Source organism: Salvelinus alpinus, chromosome 32 (genome assembly GCF_045679555.1).
Source record: "Salvelinus alpinus chromosome 32, SLU_Salpinus.1, whole genome shotgun sequence".
NCBI classification, from domain to species: Eukaryota; Metazoa; Chordata; class Actinopteri; order Salmoniformes; family Salmonidae; genus Salvelinus; species Salvelinus alpinus.
Window position 1 is genome coordinate 11,156,232 of NC_092117.1, and position 13,054 is coordinate 11,169,285.

Sequence of the window (13,054 nt, forward strand, 5' to 3'; positions counted from 1 at the left end):
CAGTTGTAATAAAGAGCATGTTTGATTTTAAAAGTTCTGGTAAGCGTTGTATTTGAAAATGATTTTCCACGACACCTGTAGCCTTACAAATGGCATACTGCCAAAATAATGTATTGGGGTCAGGAGGACTTTCCTTAGATTTGAAAATAGGTTTATTTTGGTTAACTGTGTAAGCCTAGATCAGGTCGAGAAACTTCACTAAGATGTGCGTCTGTGTGTGTCTACTGGGTAAGAAAAGGTGCTGTACCTCGGGCCACATTGGGTGTGTGCAGCGCAGGTCATCGTTGGTGCGATGTTCACACCAACTCTGCCAGCTCCTTAGCTTCCTGCTGGAGCCTATCATCTCTGCCACTTCCCGGCCCACCTCCACCACTGTCAGCCCCAGAGCCACCACCACCCCAAACACACGCCACCAGTCCTGCAGGTGAATATACTTTTTATATTTAGATTTGTTTATTTGGATCCTCATTAGCTGTTACAATCACAACAGCTACTCTTCCTGGGGTCCACAATGACTTCATCAATGTCCAAACATCTGTATGACCTGTGAAAAACTTCTGACCTTCAGATTCACCTTAATTCATTGTGGATCTAAATGAAGGACTGAAATGTGTGTGAATCTTAAAACATCACACTTTTAATGTAATTCTGAAGAGTTCATGAAGAAAAAAGATCTATATATCTATCTATATCTATATATACAGTTGAAGTCGGAAGTTTACATACACTTAGGTTGGAGTCATCAAAACTAATTTTTCAACCACAGAGATGAATGTACTTTGGTGCGAAAAGTGCAAATCAATCCCAGAACAACAGCAAACGACCTTGTGAAGATGCTGGGGGAAACAGGTACAAAAGTATCTATATCCACAGGAAAACGAGTCCTATATCGACATAACCTGAAAGGCCGCTCAGCAAGGAAGAAGCCACTGCTCCAAAACCGCCATAAAAACAAGCCAGAGTACGGTTTGCAACTGCACATGGGGACAAAGATCATACTTTTTGGAGAAATGCCCTTTGGTCTGATGAAACAAAAATAGAACTGCTTGTCCATAATGACTATCGTTATGTTTGGAGGAAAAAGGGGGAAGCTTGCAAACCGAAGAACACCATCCCAACCGTGAAGCACGGGGGTGGCAGCATCATGTTGTGGGGGTGCTTTGCTGCAGGAGGGACTGGTGCACTTCACAAAATAGATGGCATCATGAGGGAGGAAAATTATGTGGATATATTGAAGCAACATCAAGACATCAGTCAGGAAGTTAAAGCTTGGTCGCAAATCGGTCTTCCAAATGGACATTGACCCCAAGCATACATCCAAAGTTGTGACAAAATGGCTTAAAGACAACAAAGTCAAGGTATTGGAGTGGCCATCACAAAGCCCTGACCTCAATCCCATAGAAAATGTGTGGGCAGAACGTAAAAAGCGTGTGCGAGCAAGGAGGCCTACAAACCTGACTCAGTTACACCAGCTCTGTCAGGAGGAATGGGCCAAAATTCACCCAACTTATTGTGGAAAGCTTGTGGAAGGCTACCCGAAACGTTTGACCCAAGTTAAACAATTTAAAGGCAATGCTACCAAATACTAATTGAGTGTATGTAAACTTCTGACCCAATGGGAATGTGATGAAAGAAATAAAAGCTGAAATAAATCATTCTCTCTACTGTTATTCTGACATTTCACATTCTTAAAATAAAGTGGTGATCCTAACTGACCTAAGACAGGGAATTTTTGCTAGGATTAAATGTCAGGAGTTTAAATGTATTTGGCTAAACTTCCGACTTCAACTGTGTATATACACTGCTCAAAAAAATAAAGGGAACACTATAAAATAACACATCCTAGATCTGAATGAATGAACTATTCTTATTAAATACTTTTTTCTTTACATAGTTGAATGTGCTGACAACAAAATCACACAAAAATTATCAATGGAAATCAAATTTATCAACCCATGGAGGTCTGGATTTGGAGTCACACTCAAAATTAAAGTGGAAAACCACACTACAGGCTGATCCAACTTTGATGTAATGTCCTTAAAACAAGTCAAAATGAGGCTCAGTAGTGTGTGTGGCCTCCACGTGCCTGTATGACCTCCCTACAACGCCTGGGCATGCTCCTGATGAGGTGGCGGATGGTCTCCTGAGGGATCTCCTCCCAGACCTGGACTAAAGCATCCGCCAACTCCTGGACAGTCTGTGGTGCAACGTGGCGTTGGTGGATGGAGCGAGACATGATGTCCCAGATGTGCTCAATTGGATTCAGGTCTGGGGAACGGGCGGGCCAGTCCATAGCATCAATGCCTTCCTCTTGCAGGAACTGCTGACACACTCCAGCCACATGAGGTCTAGCATTGTCTTGCATTAGGAGGAACACAGGGCCAACCGCACCAGCATATGGTCTCACAAGGGATCTGAGGATCTCATCTCGGTACCTAATGGCAGTCAGGCTACCTCTGGCGAGCCCATGGAGGGCTGTGCGGCCCCCCAAAGAAATGCCACCCCACACCATGACTGACCCACCGCCAAACCGGTCATGCTGGAGGATGTTGCAGGCAGCAGAACGTTCTCCACGGCGTCTCCAGACTGTCACGTCTGTCACATGTGCTCAGTGTGAACCTGCTTTCATCTGTGAAGAGCACAGGGCGCCAGTGGCGAATTTGCCAATCTTGGTGTTCTCTGGCAAATGCCAAACGTCCTGCACGGTGTTGGGCTGTAAGCACAACCCCCACCTGTGGACGTCGGGCCCTCATACCACCCTCATGGAGTCTGTTTCTGACCGTTTGAGCAGACACATGCACATTTGTGGCCTGCCGGAGGTCATTTTGCAGGGCTCTGGCAGTGCTCCTCCTGCTCCTTCTTGCACAAAGGCGGAGGTAGCGGTCCTGCTGCTGGGTTGTTGCCCTCCTACGGCCTCCTCCATGTCTCCTGATGTACTGGCCTGTCTCCTGGTAGCGCCTCCATGCTCTGGACACTACGCTGACAGACACAGCAAACCTTCTTGCCACAGCTCGCATTGATGTGCCATCCTGGATGAGCTGCACTACCTGAGCCACTTGTGTGGGTTGTAGACTCCGTCTCATGCTACCACTAGAGTGAAAGCACCGCCAGCATTCAAAAGTGACCAAAACATCAGCCAGGAAGCATAGGAACTGAGAAGTGGTCTGTGGTCACCACCTGCAGAACCACTCCTTTATTGGGGGTGTCTTGCTAATTGCCTATAATTTCCACCTGTTGTCTATTCCATTTGCACAACAGCATGTGAAATTTATTGTCAATCAGTGTTGCTTCCTAAGTGGACAGTTTGATTTCACAGAAGTGTGATTGACTTGGAGTTACATTGTGTTGTTTAAGTGTTCCCTTTATTTTTTTGAGCAGTGTATATATATATATGTTACGGCTCTCGTTTGTGGAATGACCGGACCAAGGTGCAGCTTGGTAGGCGTACATCGTTCTTTTTATTGATGACACCAAAAGAAAAATAACAACGACAAAAACGTAAGCGCACAGTTCTGTAAGGCAAATAAACTATACAGAAAACAAGATCCCACAAAACCCAAAAGGAAAATGACAACTTATATATGATCCCCAATCAGAGACAACGATAGACAGCTGCCTCTGATTGGGAACCATACTCAGCCAAAAACACAAAGAAATAGAAAACATAGATTTTCCCACCCGAGTCACACCCTGACCTAACCAAACAGAGAATAATAAGGATCTCTAAGGTCAGGGCGTGACGGTACCCCCCCCCCAAAGGTGCGGACTCCGGCCGCAAACCTGAACTTGTAGGGAGGGTCCGGGTGGGCATCTACTCTCGGTGGAGCCTCCGGTGGGGGATGCCGACCCCGCTCCGCTTGAGGCTCCCCCCACTTCGGTGACGCCTCTGGTGCAGGCTCCGGACTGGGAACCCTCGCTTGAGGCTCCCCCCACTTCGGTGACGCCTCTGGTGCAGGCTCCGGACTGGGGACCGTCGCTGGAGGCTGGGGACCGTCGCTGGAGGCTCCGGACTGGGGACCGTCGCTGGAGGCTCCGGACTGGGGACCGTCGCTGGAGGCTCCGGACTGGGGACCGTCGCTGGAGACTCCTTTCCCTGGATCGTCACTGCAGGCTCCGGGCCATGGATCGTCACTGGAGGCTTCGTGCCATGGATCGTCACTGGAGGCTTCGTGCCATGGATCACCACTGGAGGCTTCGTGCCATGGATCATCACTGGAGGCTCCGGGCCATGGATCATCACTGGAAGCTTCGTGCCGTGGATCATCACTGGAGGCTTCGTGTCGTGGATCATCACTGGAGGCTTCGGGCCGTGGATCATCACTGGAGGCTTCGGGCCGTGGATCATCACAGGAGGCTTCGTTCGTGGAGCCGGAACAGGTCTCACCGGACTGAGGAGGCGTACTGGCAGCCTAGTGAGTGGAGCTGCCACAACACATCCTGGCTGGATACCCACTTTAGCTCGGTGAGTGTGGAGAGCTGGCACAGGACGCACTGGGCTATGAAGGCGCACTGGAGGCATAGTGCGTAGAGCTGGCGCAAGAAACACTGGACCGTGGAGGCGCACGGGAGGTCTGGAGCGCAGAGCTGGCACAAACCGTCCTGGCTGAATACCCCCTGTAGCACGGCAAGTGCGGGGAGTTGGCACAGGCCGCACTGGGTGGTGCTGGCGAACTGGGGATACCGTGCGTAGAGCTGGCGCAGGATATCCTGGACCGAGGAGACGCACTGGAGACCAGGACCGCTGAGCCGGCACAATCCATCCTGGCTGGATGCCCACTCTAGCACGTCAACTGCGAGGAGCTGGCACAGAGCGCACCGGGCTGTGAATGCGCACTGGAGACACAGTGCGCATCACCGCATAACACGGTGCCTGACCAGTCACATTGTCCCCACGGTAAGCACGGGGAGTTGGCTCAAGTCTAAACCCTGACTCTGCCAATCTCCCCGTGTGCCCCCCCAAAAAATGTTCGGGGGAGCTGCCTCTCGGGCTTCCGTTGATGACTTAACTCCTCGTATCGTCGCCGTTCCTCTCTGCTCCCTTGGACACCGATACTCCCCAGCCCGCGTCCAGGGTCCTTCTCCATCCAGGATTTCCTCCCATGTCCATTCCTCCTGGCCACGCTGCTTGGTCCGTTGGTGGTGGGATCTTCTGTTACGGCTCTCGTTTGTGGATTGACCGGACCAAGGTGCAGCGTGGTAGGCATACATCGTTCTTTTTATTGATGACACCAAAAGAAAAATAACAACGACAAAAACGAAAGCGCACAGTTCTGTAAGGCAAATAAACTATACAGAAAACAAGAGCCCACAAAACCCAAAAGGAAAATGACAACTGTTATATGATCCCCAATCAGAGACAACGATAGACAGCTGCCTCTGATTGGGAACCATACTCAGCCAAAAACACAAAGAAATAGAAAACATAGATTTTCCCACCCGAGTCACACCCTGACCTAACCAAACATAGAGATCCTTATTATTCTCTAAGGTCAGGGCGTGACAATATATATATATATAGTGGGGAGAACAAGTATTTGATACACTGCCGATTTTGCAGGTTTTCCTACTTACAAAGCATGTAGAAGTTTGTAATTTTTATCATAGGTACACTTCAACTGTGAGAGACGGAATCTAAAACAAAAATCCAGAAAATCACATTGTATGATTTTTAAGTAATTAATTTGCATTTTATTGCATGACATAAGTATTTGATACATCAGAAAAGCAGAACTTAATATTTGGCACAGAAACCTTTGTTTGCAATTACAGAGATCATACGTTTCCTGTAGTTCTTGACCAGGTTTGCACACACTGCAGCAGGGATTTTGGCCCACTCCTCCATACAGACCTTCTCCAGATCCTTCAGGTTTCGGGGCTGTCGCTGGGCAATACGGACTTTCAGCTCCCTCCAAAGATTTTCTATTGGGTTCAGGTCTGGAGACTGGCTAGGCCACTCCTGGACCTTGAGAGGCTTCTTATGGAGCCACTCCTTAGTTGCCCTGGCTGTGTGTTTCGGGTCATTGTCATGCTGGAAGACCCAGCCACGACCCATCTTCAATGCTCTTACTGAGGGAAGGAGGTTGTTGGCCAAGATCTCGCGATACATGGCCCCATCCATCCTCCCCTCAATACGGTGCAGTCGTCCTGTCCCCTTTGCAGAAAAGCTTCCCCAAAGAATGATGTTTCCACCTCCATGCTTCACGGTTGGAATGGTGTTCTTGGGGTTGTACTCATCCGTCTTCTTCCTCCAAACACGGCGAATGGAGTTTAGACCAAAGAGCTCTATTTTTATCTCATCAGACCACATGACCTTCTCCCATTCCTCCTCTGGATCATCCAGATGGTCATTGGCAAACTTCATACGGGCCTGGACATGCACTGGCTTGAGCAGGGGGACCTTGCGTGCGCTGCAGGATTTTAATCCATGACGGCGTAGTGTGTTACTAATGGTTTTCTTTGAGACTGTGGTTCCAGCTCTCTTCAGGTCATTGACCAGGTCCTGCCGTGTAGTTCTGGGCTGATCCCTCACCTTCCTCATGATCATTGATGCCCCACGAGGTGAGATCTTGCATGGAGCCCCAGACCGAGGGTGATTGACCGTCATCTTGAACTTCTTCCATTTTATAATAATTGCGCCAACAGTTGTTGCCTTCTCACCAAGCTGCTTGCCTGTAGCCCATCCCAGTCTTGTGCAGGTCTACAATTTAACCCTGATGTCCTTACACAGCTCTCTGGTCTTGGCCATTGTGGAGAGGTTGGAGTCTGTTTGATTGAGTGTGTGGACAGGTGTCTTTTATACAGGTAACGAGTTCAAACAGGTGCAGTTAATACGGGTAATGAGTGGAGAACAGGAGGGCTTCTTAAAGAAAAACTAACAGGTCTGTGAGAGCCGGAATTCTTACTGGTTGGTAGGTGATCAAATACTTATGTCATGCAATAAAATGCAAATTAATTACTTAAAAATCATACAATGTGATTTTCTGGATTTTTGTTTTAGATTCCGTCTCTCACAGTTGAAGTGTACCTATGATAATAATTACAAACCTCTACATGCTTTGTAAGTAGGAAAACCTGCAAAATCGGCAGTGTATCAAATACTTGTTCTCCCCACTGTATATACACTGCTCAAAAAAATAAAGGGAACACTTAAACAACACAATGTAACTCCAAGTCAATCACACTTCTATGAAATCAAACTGTCCACTTAGGAAGCAACACTGATTGACAATAAATTTCACATGCTGTTGTGCAAATGGAATAGACAAAAGGTGGAAATTATAGGCAATTAGCAAGACACCCCCAAAAAAGGAGTGATTCTGCAGGTGGTGACCACAGACAACTTCTCAGTTCCTATGCTTCCTGGCTGATGTTTTGGTCACTTTTGAATGCTGGCGGTGCTCTCACTCTAGTGGTAGCATGAGACGGAGTCTACAACCCACACAAGTGGCTCAGGTAGTGCAGTTCATCCAGGATGGCACATCAATGCGAGCTGTGGCAAAAAGGTTTGCTGTGTCTGTCAGCGTAGTGTCCAGAGCATGGAGGCGCTACCAGGAGACAGGCCAGTACATCAGGAGACGTGGAGGAGGCCGTAGGAGGGCAACAACCCAGCAGCAGGACCGCTACCTCCGCCTTTGTGCAAGGAGGTGCACTGCCAGAGCCCTGCAAAATGACCTCCAGCAGGCCACAAATGTGCATGTGTCAGCATATGGTCTCACAAAGGGTCTGAGGATCTCATCTCGGTACCTAATGGCAGTCAGGCTACCTCTGGCGAGCACATGGAGGCCTGTGCGGCCCCACAAAGAAATGCCACCCCACACCAGACTGACCCACCGCCAAACCGGTCATGCTGGAGGATGTTGCAGGCAGCAGAACGTTCTCCACGGCGTATCCAGACTCTGTCACGTCTGTCACATGTGCTCAGTGTGAACCTGCTTTCATCTGTGAAGAGCACAGGGCGCCAGTGGCGAATTTGCCAATCTTGGTGTTCTCTGGCAAATGCCAAACGTCCTGCACGGTGCTGGGCTGTAAGCACAACCCCCACCTGTGGACGTCGGGCCCTCATACCACCTTCATGGAGTCTGTTTCTGACCGTTTGAGCAGACACATGCACATTTGTGGCCTGCTGGAGGTCATTTTGCAGGGCTCTGGCAGTGCACCTCCTTGCACAAAGGCGGAGGTAGCGGTCCTGCTGCTGGGTTGTTGCCCTCCTACGGCCTCCTCCACGTCTCCTGATGTACTGGCCTGTCTCCTGGTAGCGCCTCCATGCTCTGGACACTACGCTGACAGACACAGCAAACCTTTTTGCCACAGCTCGCATTGATGTGCCATCCTGGATGAACTGCACTACCTGAGCCACTTGTGTGGGTTGTAGACTCCGTCTCATGCTACCACTAGAGTGAGAGCACCGCCAGCATTCAAAAGTGACCAAAACATCAGCCAGGAAGCATAGGAACTGAGAAGTTGTCTGTGGTCACCACCTGCAGAATCACTCTTTTTTTGGGGGTGTCTTGCTAATTGCCTATAATTTCCACCTTTTGTCTATTCCATTTGCACAACAGCATGTGAAATTTATTGTCAATCAGTGTTGCTTCCTAAGTGGACAGTTTGATTTCACAGAAGTGTGATTGACTTGGAGTTACATTGTGTTGTTTAAGTGTTCCCTTTATTTTTTTGAGCAGTGTATATATATATATATATATATATATATTGTCACGCCCTGACCTTAGAGATCCTTATTATTCTCTATGTTTGGTTAGGTCAGGGTGTGACTCGGGTGGGAAATACTTGTATCAAATACTCCCCACTGTATATACAGTGGGGAGAACAAGTATTTGATACACTGCCGATTTTGAAGGTTTTCCTACTTACAAAGCATGTAGAGGTCTGTAATTTTTATCATAGGTACACTTCAACTGTGAGAGACGGAATCTAAAACAAAAATCAAAAAAATCACATTGTATGATTTTTAAGTAATTAATTTGCATTTTATTGCATGACATAAGTATTTGATCACCTACCAACCAGTAAGAATTCCGGCTCTCACAGACCTGTTAGTTTTTCTTTAAGAAGCCCTCCTGTTCTCCACTCATTACCTGTATTAACTGCACCTGTTTGAACTTGTTACCTGTATAAAAGACACCTGTACACACACTCAATCAAACAGACTCCAATCTCTCCACAATGGCCAAGACCAGAGAGCTGTGTAAGGACATCAGGGATAAAATTGTAGACCTGCACAAGGCTGGGATGGGCTACAGGACAATAGGCAAGCAGCTTGGTGAGAAGGCAACAACTGTTGGCGCAATTATTAGAAAATGGAAGAAGTTGAAGATGACGGTCAACCACCCTCGGTCTGGGGCTCCATGCAAGATCTCACCTCGTGGGGCATCAATGATCATGAGAAAGGTGAGGGATCAGCCCATAACTACACGGCAGGACCTGGTCAATGACCTGAAGAGAGCTGGGACCACAGTCTCAAAGAAAACCATTAGTAACACACTACACCGTCATGGATTGAAATCCTGCAGCGCATGCAAGGTCCCCCTGCTCAAGCCAGCGCATTTCCAGGCCCGTCTGAAGTTTGCCAATGACCATCTGGATGATCCAGAGGAGGAATGGGAGAAGGTCATGTGGTCTGATGAGACAAAAATAGAGCTTTTTGGTCTAAACTCCACTCGCCGTGTTTGGAGGAAGAAGAAGGTTGAGTACAACCCCAAGAACACCCTCCCAACCGTGAAGCATGGAGTTGGAAACATCATTCTTTGGGGATGCTTTTCTGCAAAGGGGACAGGACGACTGCACCATATTGAGGGGAGGATGGATGGGGCCATGTATCGCGAGATCTTGGCCAAAAACCTCCTTCCCTCAGTAAGAGCATTGAAGATGGGTCGTGGCTGGATCTTCCAGCATGACAACGACCCGAAACACACAGCCAGGGCAACTAAGGAGTGGCTCCGTAAGAAGCATCTCAAGGTCCTGGAGTGGCCTAGCCAGTCTCCAGACCTGAACCCAATAGAAAATCTTTGGAGGGAGCTGAAAGTCCGTATTGCCCAGCGACAGCCCCGAAACCTGAAGGATCTGGAGAAGGTCTGTATGGAGGAGTGGGCCAAAATCCCTGCTGCAGTGTGTGCAAACCTGGTCAATAACTACAGGAAACGTATGATCTTTGTAATTGCAAACAAAGGTTTCTGTACCAAATATTAAGTTCTGCTTTTCTGATGTATCAAATACTTATGTCATGCAATAAAATGCAAATTAATTACTTAAAAATCATACAATGTGATTTTCTGGATTTTTGTTTTAGATTCCGTCTCTCACAGTTGAAGTGTACCTATGATAAAAATTACAGACCTCTACATGCTTTGTAAGTTGGAAAACCTGCAAAATCGGCAGTGTATCAAATACTTGTTCTCCCCACTGTATATATATGTTCCCTCTGTCCTTCACTTTCTCACCTCAGGGAAAACATAAGGCTCCTCGGTTCGGATGACAGACACAGAGATGGCCACGGTCGTCCAGGAGACTATAAACAGGAAGTTAAGGAGTAGAAGTATCCAAGCCCCCAACCTACAGAGACACCAGTTTACTATTCAGAGTGAAATACTGAGCCACCATTCAGTACTGTATTAACAGTAGATCCCTTCAGCTATGTGTCTAACTGCGTGAATGGTTAGTGCCTATGGTATATTTCATTTATGACCGAGCATGAGACTGGAAGCAGGAAGAGGGGTGACAGAGCCAAATCTGGCAGGAGTGACACACCTGCCACTCCTGTCTGGCAAAAGTCTCTCTCAAAGTCCCTCTCTCTCTCACTGATGAACTGACCTGCCATATAGTTTCCACTTGACATTGATGAGCTTCAGAACCACAGGGTGCATGATGAGATCCAACTTCCCCTGGTGTACTATGAACTCCAACTGTGGCGAGAGAGAGAGAGAACAATTCTCAGAGAAAATTCATATCGCAATTATGATCAAATTAGTTGACTTAGTGTTCATCCATTATCACTTTATTAGCTTGTTTAGCCTTAAAGAGTGGGACATACTGGTGATGTAGGCTCACTGGCAACACCCTCTGGAAGACAAAAAATAGAAATGAGAGATCACACAAAAGTTTTTAAAAATAGTTTACAGTCTGTTGCACGGTTTGACCCACTGAGTTAGGTGGTTAAACAGAGTGTATTTTTATTAGTGGGATCATTGGCCATATAGGACATTTTGTTCTGTGTAAATAGTATATATATTTATTTTCAGACTATACCTTGTGAGCCCTGTCCTGGTGGATTCTGCTTGCAGGGTGGCTCTGGCTCCAGCAGGTGAAGGTAGTAGAACTGCTGCCTGGTCATCCGGTCAGTCACATGGAACTGGTTCAGAGCCAAATGAGCCTGACAAGACCAAAGAGAGCTGAACAATACTATAGGATGACCACATACAGAACCCACTCTATGACAACAACTAGCACATTGTCAGGACAAACTATACAGTTGGAGCATGTACTACAGTATGACGACTCATTTGGTCAGTGACCATCCAACCCATATTTACCACGGAGGTCATCTTGTCAATCATGGCGGTGATGCAAAGCTGACCATCAGAGTCCTTTACCCCAGCATCAGCCCCTAGTTCCATTAGTGTCCGTGCAGCCTCACTCCTGTCTGAATACACACAGGAGTACAACAAAAGAAGCATAATCAAGTACAGCAATAACTGTAATGTGCAATTTAGTTATTTGTAAGGTGAGGTGGAGGGTACATTTCCATGTGTGTTTGGACAATAAAGTTGTGTTTTATTCTATTCTAATACAAAGTATGGAGTGTGAAATGTGCACTCAGAGGCAAATAAAGGTATTAACCTAGGTTGGCAGCCAGTTGTAGAGGGGTTCTCCTTTTGTAGTCTCGTGCGGAGATGTCTGCCCCATACTGCAGCAGCACCCTGACTGCCCCCACCGCGTCGTTCTTAGCAGCGTAGTGCAGAGGTGTCTGATGATCCATGTTGGTCTGAGCACCAATGTCGGCTAGACAGGACATGCATATGTGAGCTACAGTACAAAACACATTCAAATCCCTCACCTACAGAAGTAACACACAAGTGACACAGACACAATTGACCTCTGACCTTTCCTCTCCAACAAGAAGTGGATCATCTCCTCGTAGTCCAGAGCTGCGGCAACATGCAGGGGCGTGACCCCGTAGGAGTCAGGACGCAGAACATCAGCCCCCCTGTCCAGGAAGAAACGCATCACGTCCACGTTCCACGCCCTCGAGATCTAGAACCAGGCAGAAGAGCCCTTTTGAACACACAGTGGCTGGAAGCCTTCACTCACAACGATGCTGCTACAACAGAAGGTCTTTGAGCCATTTGATGACGTGTGAAGACTTCAGTCTCACCTCATGCAAGACAGTTTGTCCGTATCGGTCCGTTGAGTTGGGGTCGGCTCCATCTGCGATTACATCACTCAGGTACTGAAGGTCCACCTATGACCAAACCGGATTATTGACTGTATGAATCATCACCAGCCTTCAATCAGACCATATCTAATCTACATCTTACATCTATACCTTTAGCCTCATTTTACAACGTAAATGCCATCCACCCCTCACCTCATCAGTGTCCTGATTGCTGGAAGCCAGATCTCTGAAATGGTCTAGCAGTCTTTTATTGAGGTGGGAGCTTTTGTCTCCTCCATCTATGACATCTTCATCCAAGGCCAGGCCTTTGTACATGGTCTCAAAGAATTCCCCTTTAAACAAGAAGGTGATCATACAGCCTGAAAGAGTGCAGAGTATTTGAACTCTTATCTAGGTGTATCTTGAGTTTGGCGTTTTATCTGCAATGGTACCTGTGGGTTTTCTCTTCACACACTGACGGCAGGCTCGTTTCCAGCGGCTGCAGGTGTAAGACGCCCACTGGGCAGCTGCCTTCGCAGCACTGGACACAGATGTCTTTGAGATCGCAGTCCCAACAACTGGCTGCTGTTCGGACTGCATTGACAGACATACATCACACTACAGTACATAGAACTGCATCATAGCATGTACTCAAATGTCCAATTCCGA

General features: G+C 47.5%; 1 protein-coding gene across 1 annotated transcript in view; it reads right to left on the minus strand.

Annotated features, from left to right (window-relative positions):
- Positions 1 to 13,054, minus strand: part of LOC139562670 (transient receptor potential channel pyrexia) — a 37,329-nt gene that overhangs the window by 22,981 nt on the left and 1,294 nt on the right. The window contains exons 2-12 of the mRNA XM_071380555.1: positions 12,838 to 12,979; positions 12,599 to 12,738; positions 12,386 to 12,472; positions 12,114 to 12,264; positions 11,851 to 12,012; positions 11,544 to 11,653; positions 11,260 to 11,383; positions 11,045 to 11,073; positions 10,825 to 10,916; positions 10,455 to 10,566; positions 248 to 418 (exon numbers count right to left, since the gene is read on the minus strand). Coding sequence (XP_071236656.1) covers positions 248 to 418; positions 10,455 to 10,566; positions 10,825 to 10,916; positions 11,045 to 11,073; positions 11,260 to 11,383; positions 11,544 to 11,653; positions 11,851 to 12,012; positions 12,114 to 12,264; positions 12,386 to 12,472; positions 12,599 to 12,738; positions 12,838 to 12,979 — 1,320 coding nt within the window. The remainder of the gene's footprint in view (positions 1 to 247; positions 419 to 10,454; positions 10,567 to 10,824; positions 10,917 to 11,044; positions 11,074 to 11,259; positions 11,384 to 11,543; positions 11,654 to 11,850; positions 12,013 to 12,113; positions 12,265 to 12,385; positions 12,473 to 12,598; positions 12,739 to 12,837; positions 12,980 to 13,054) is intronic.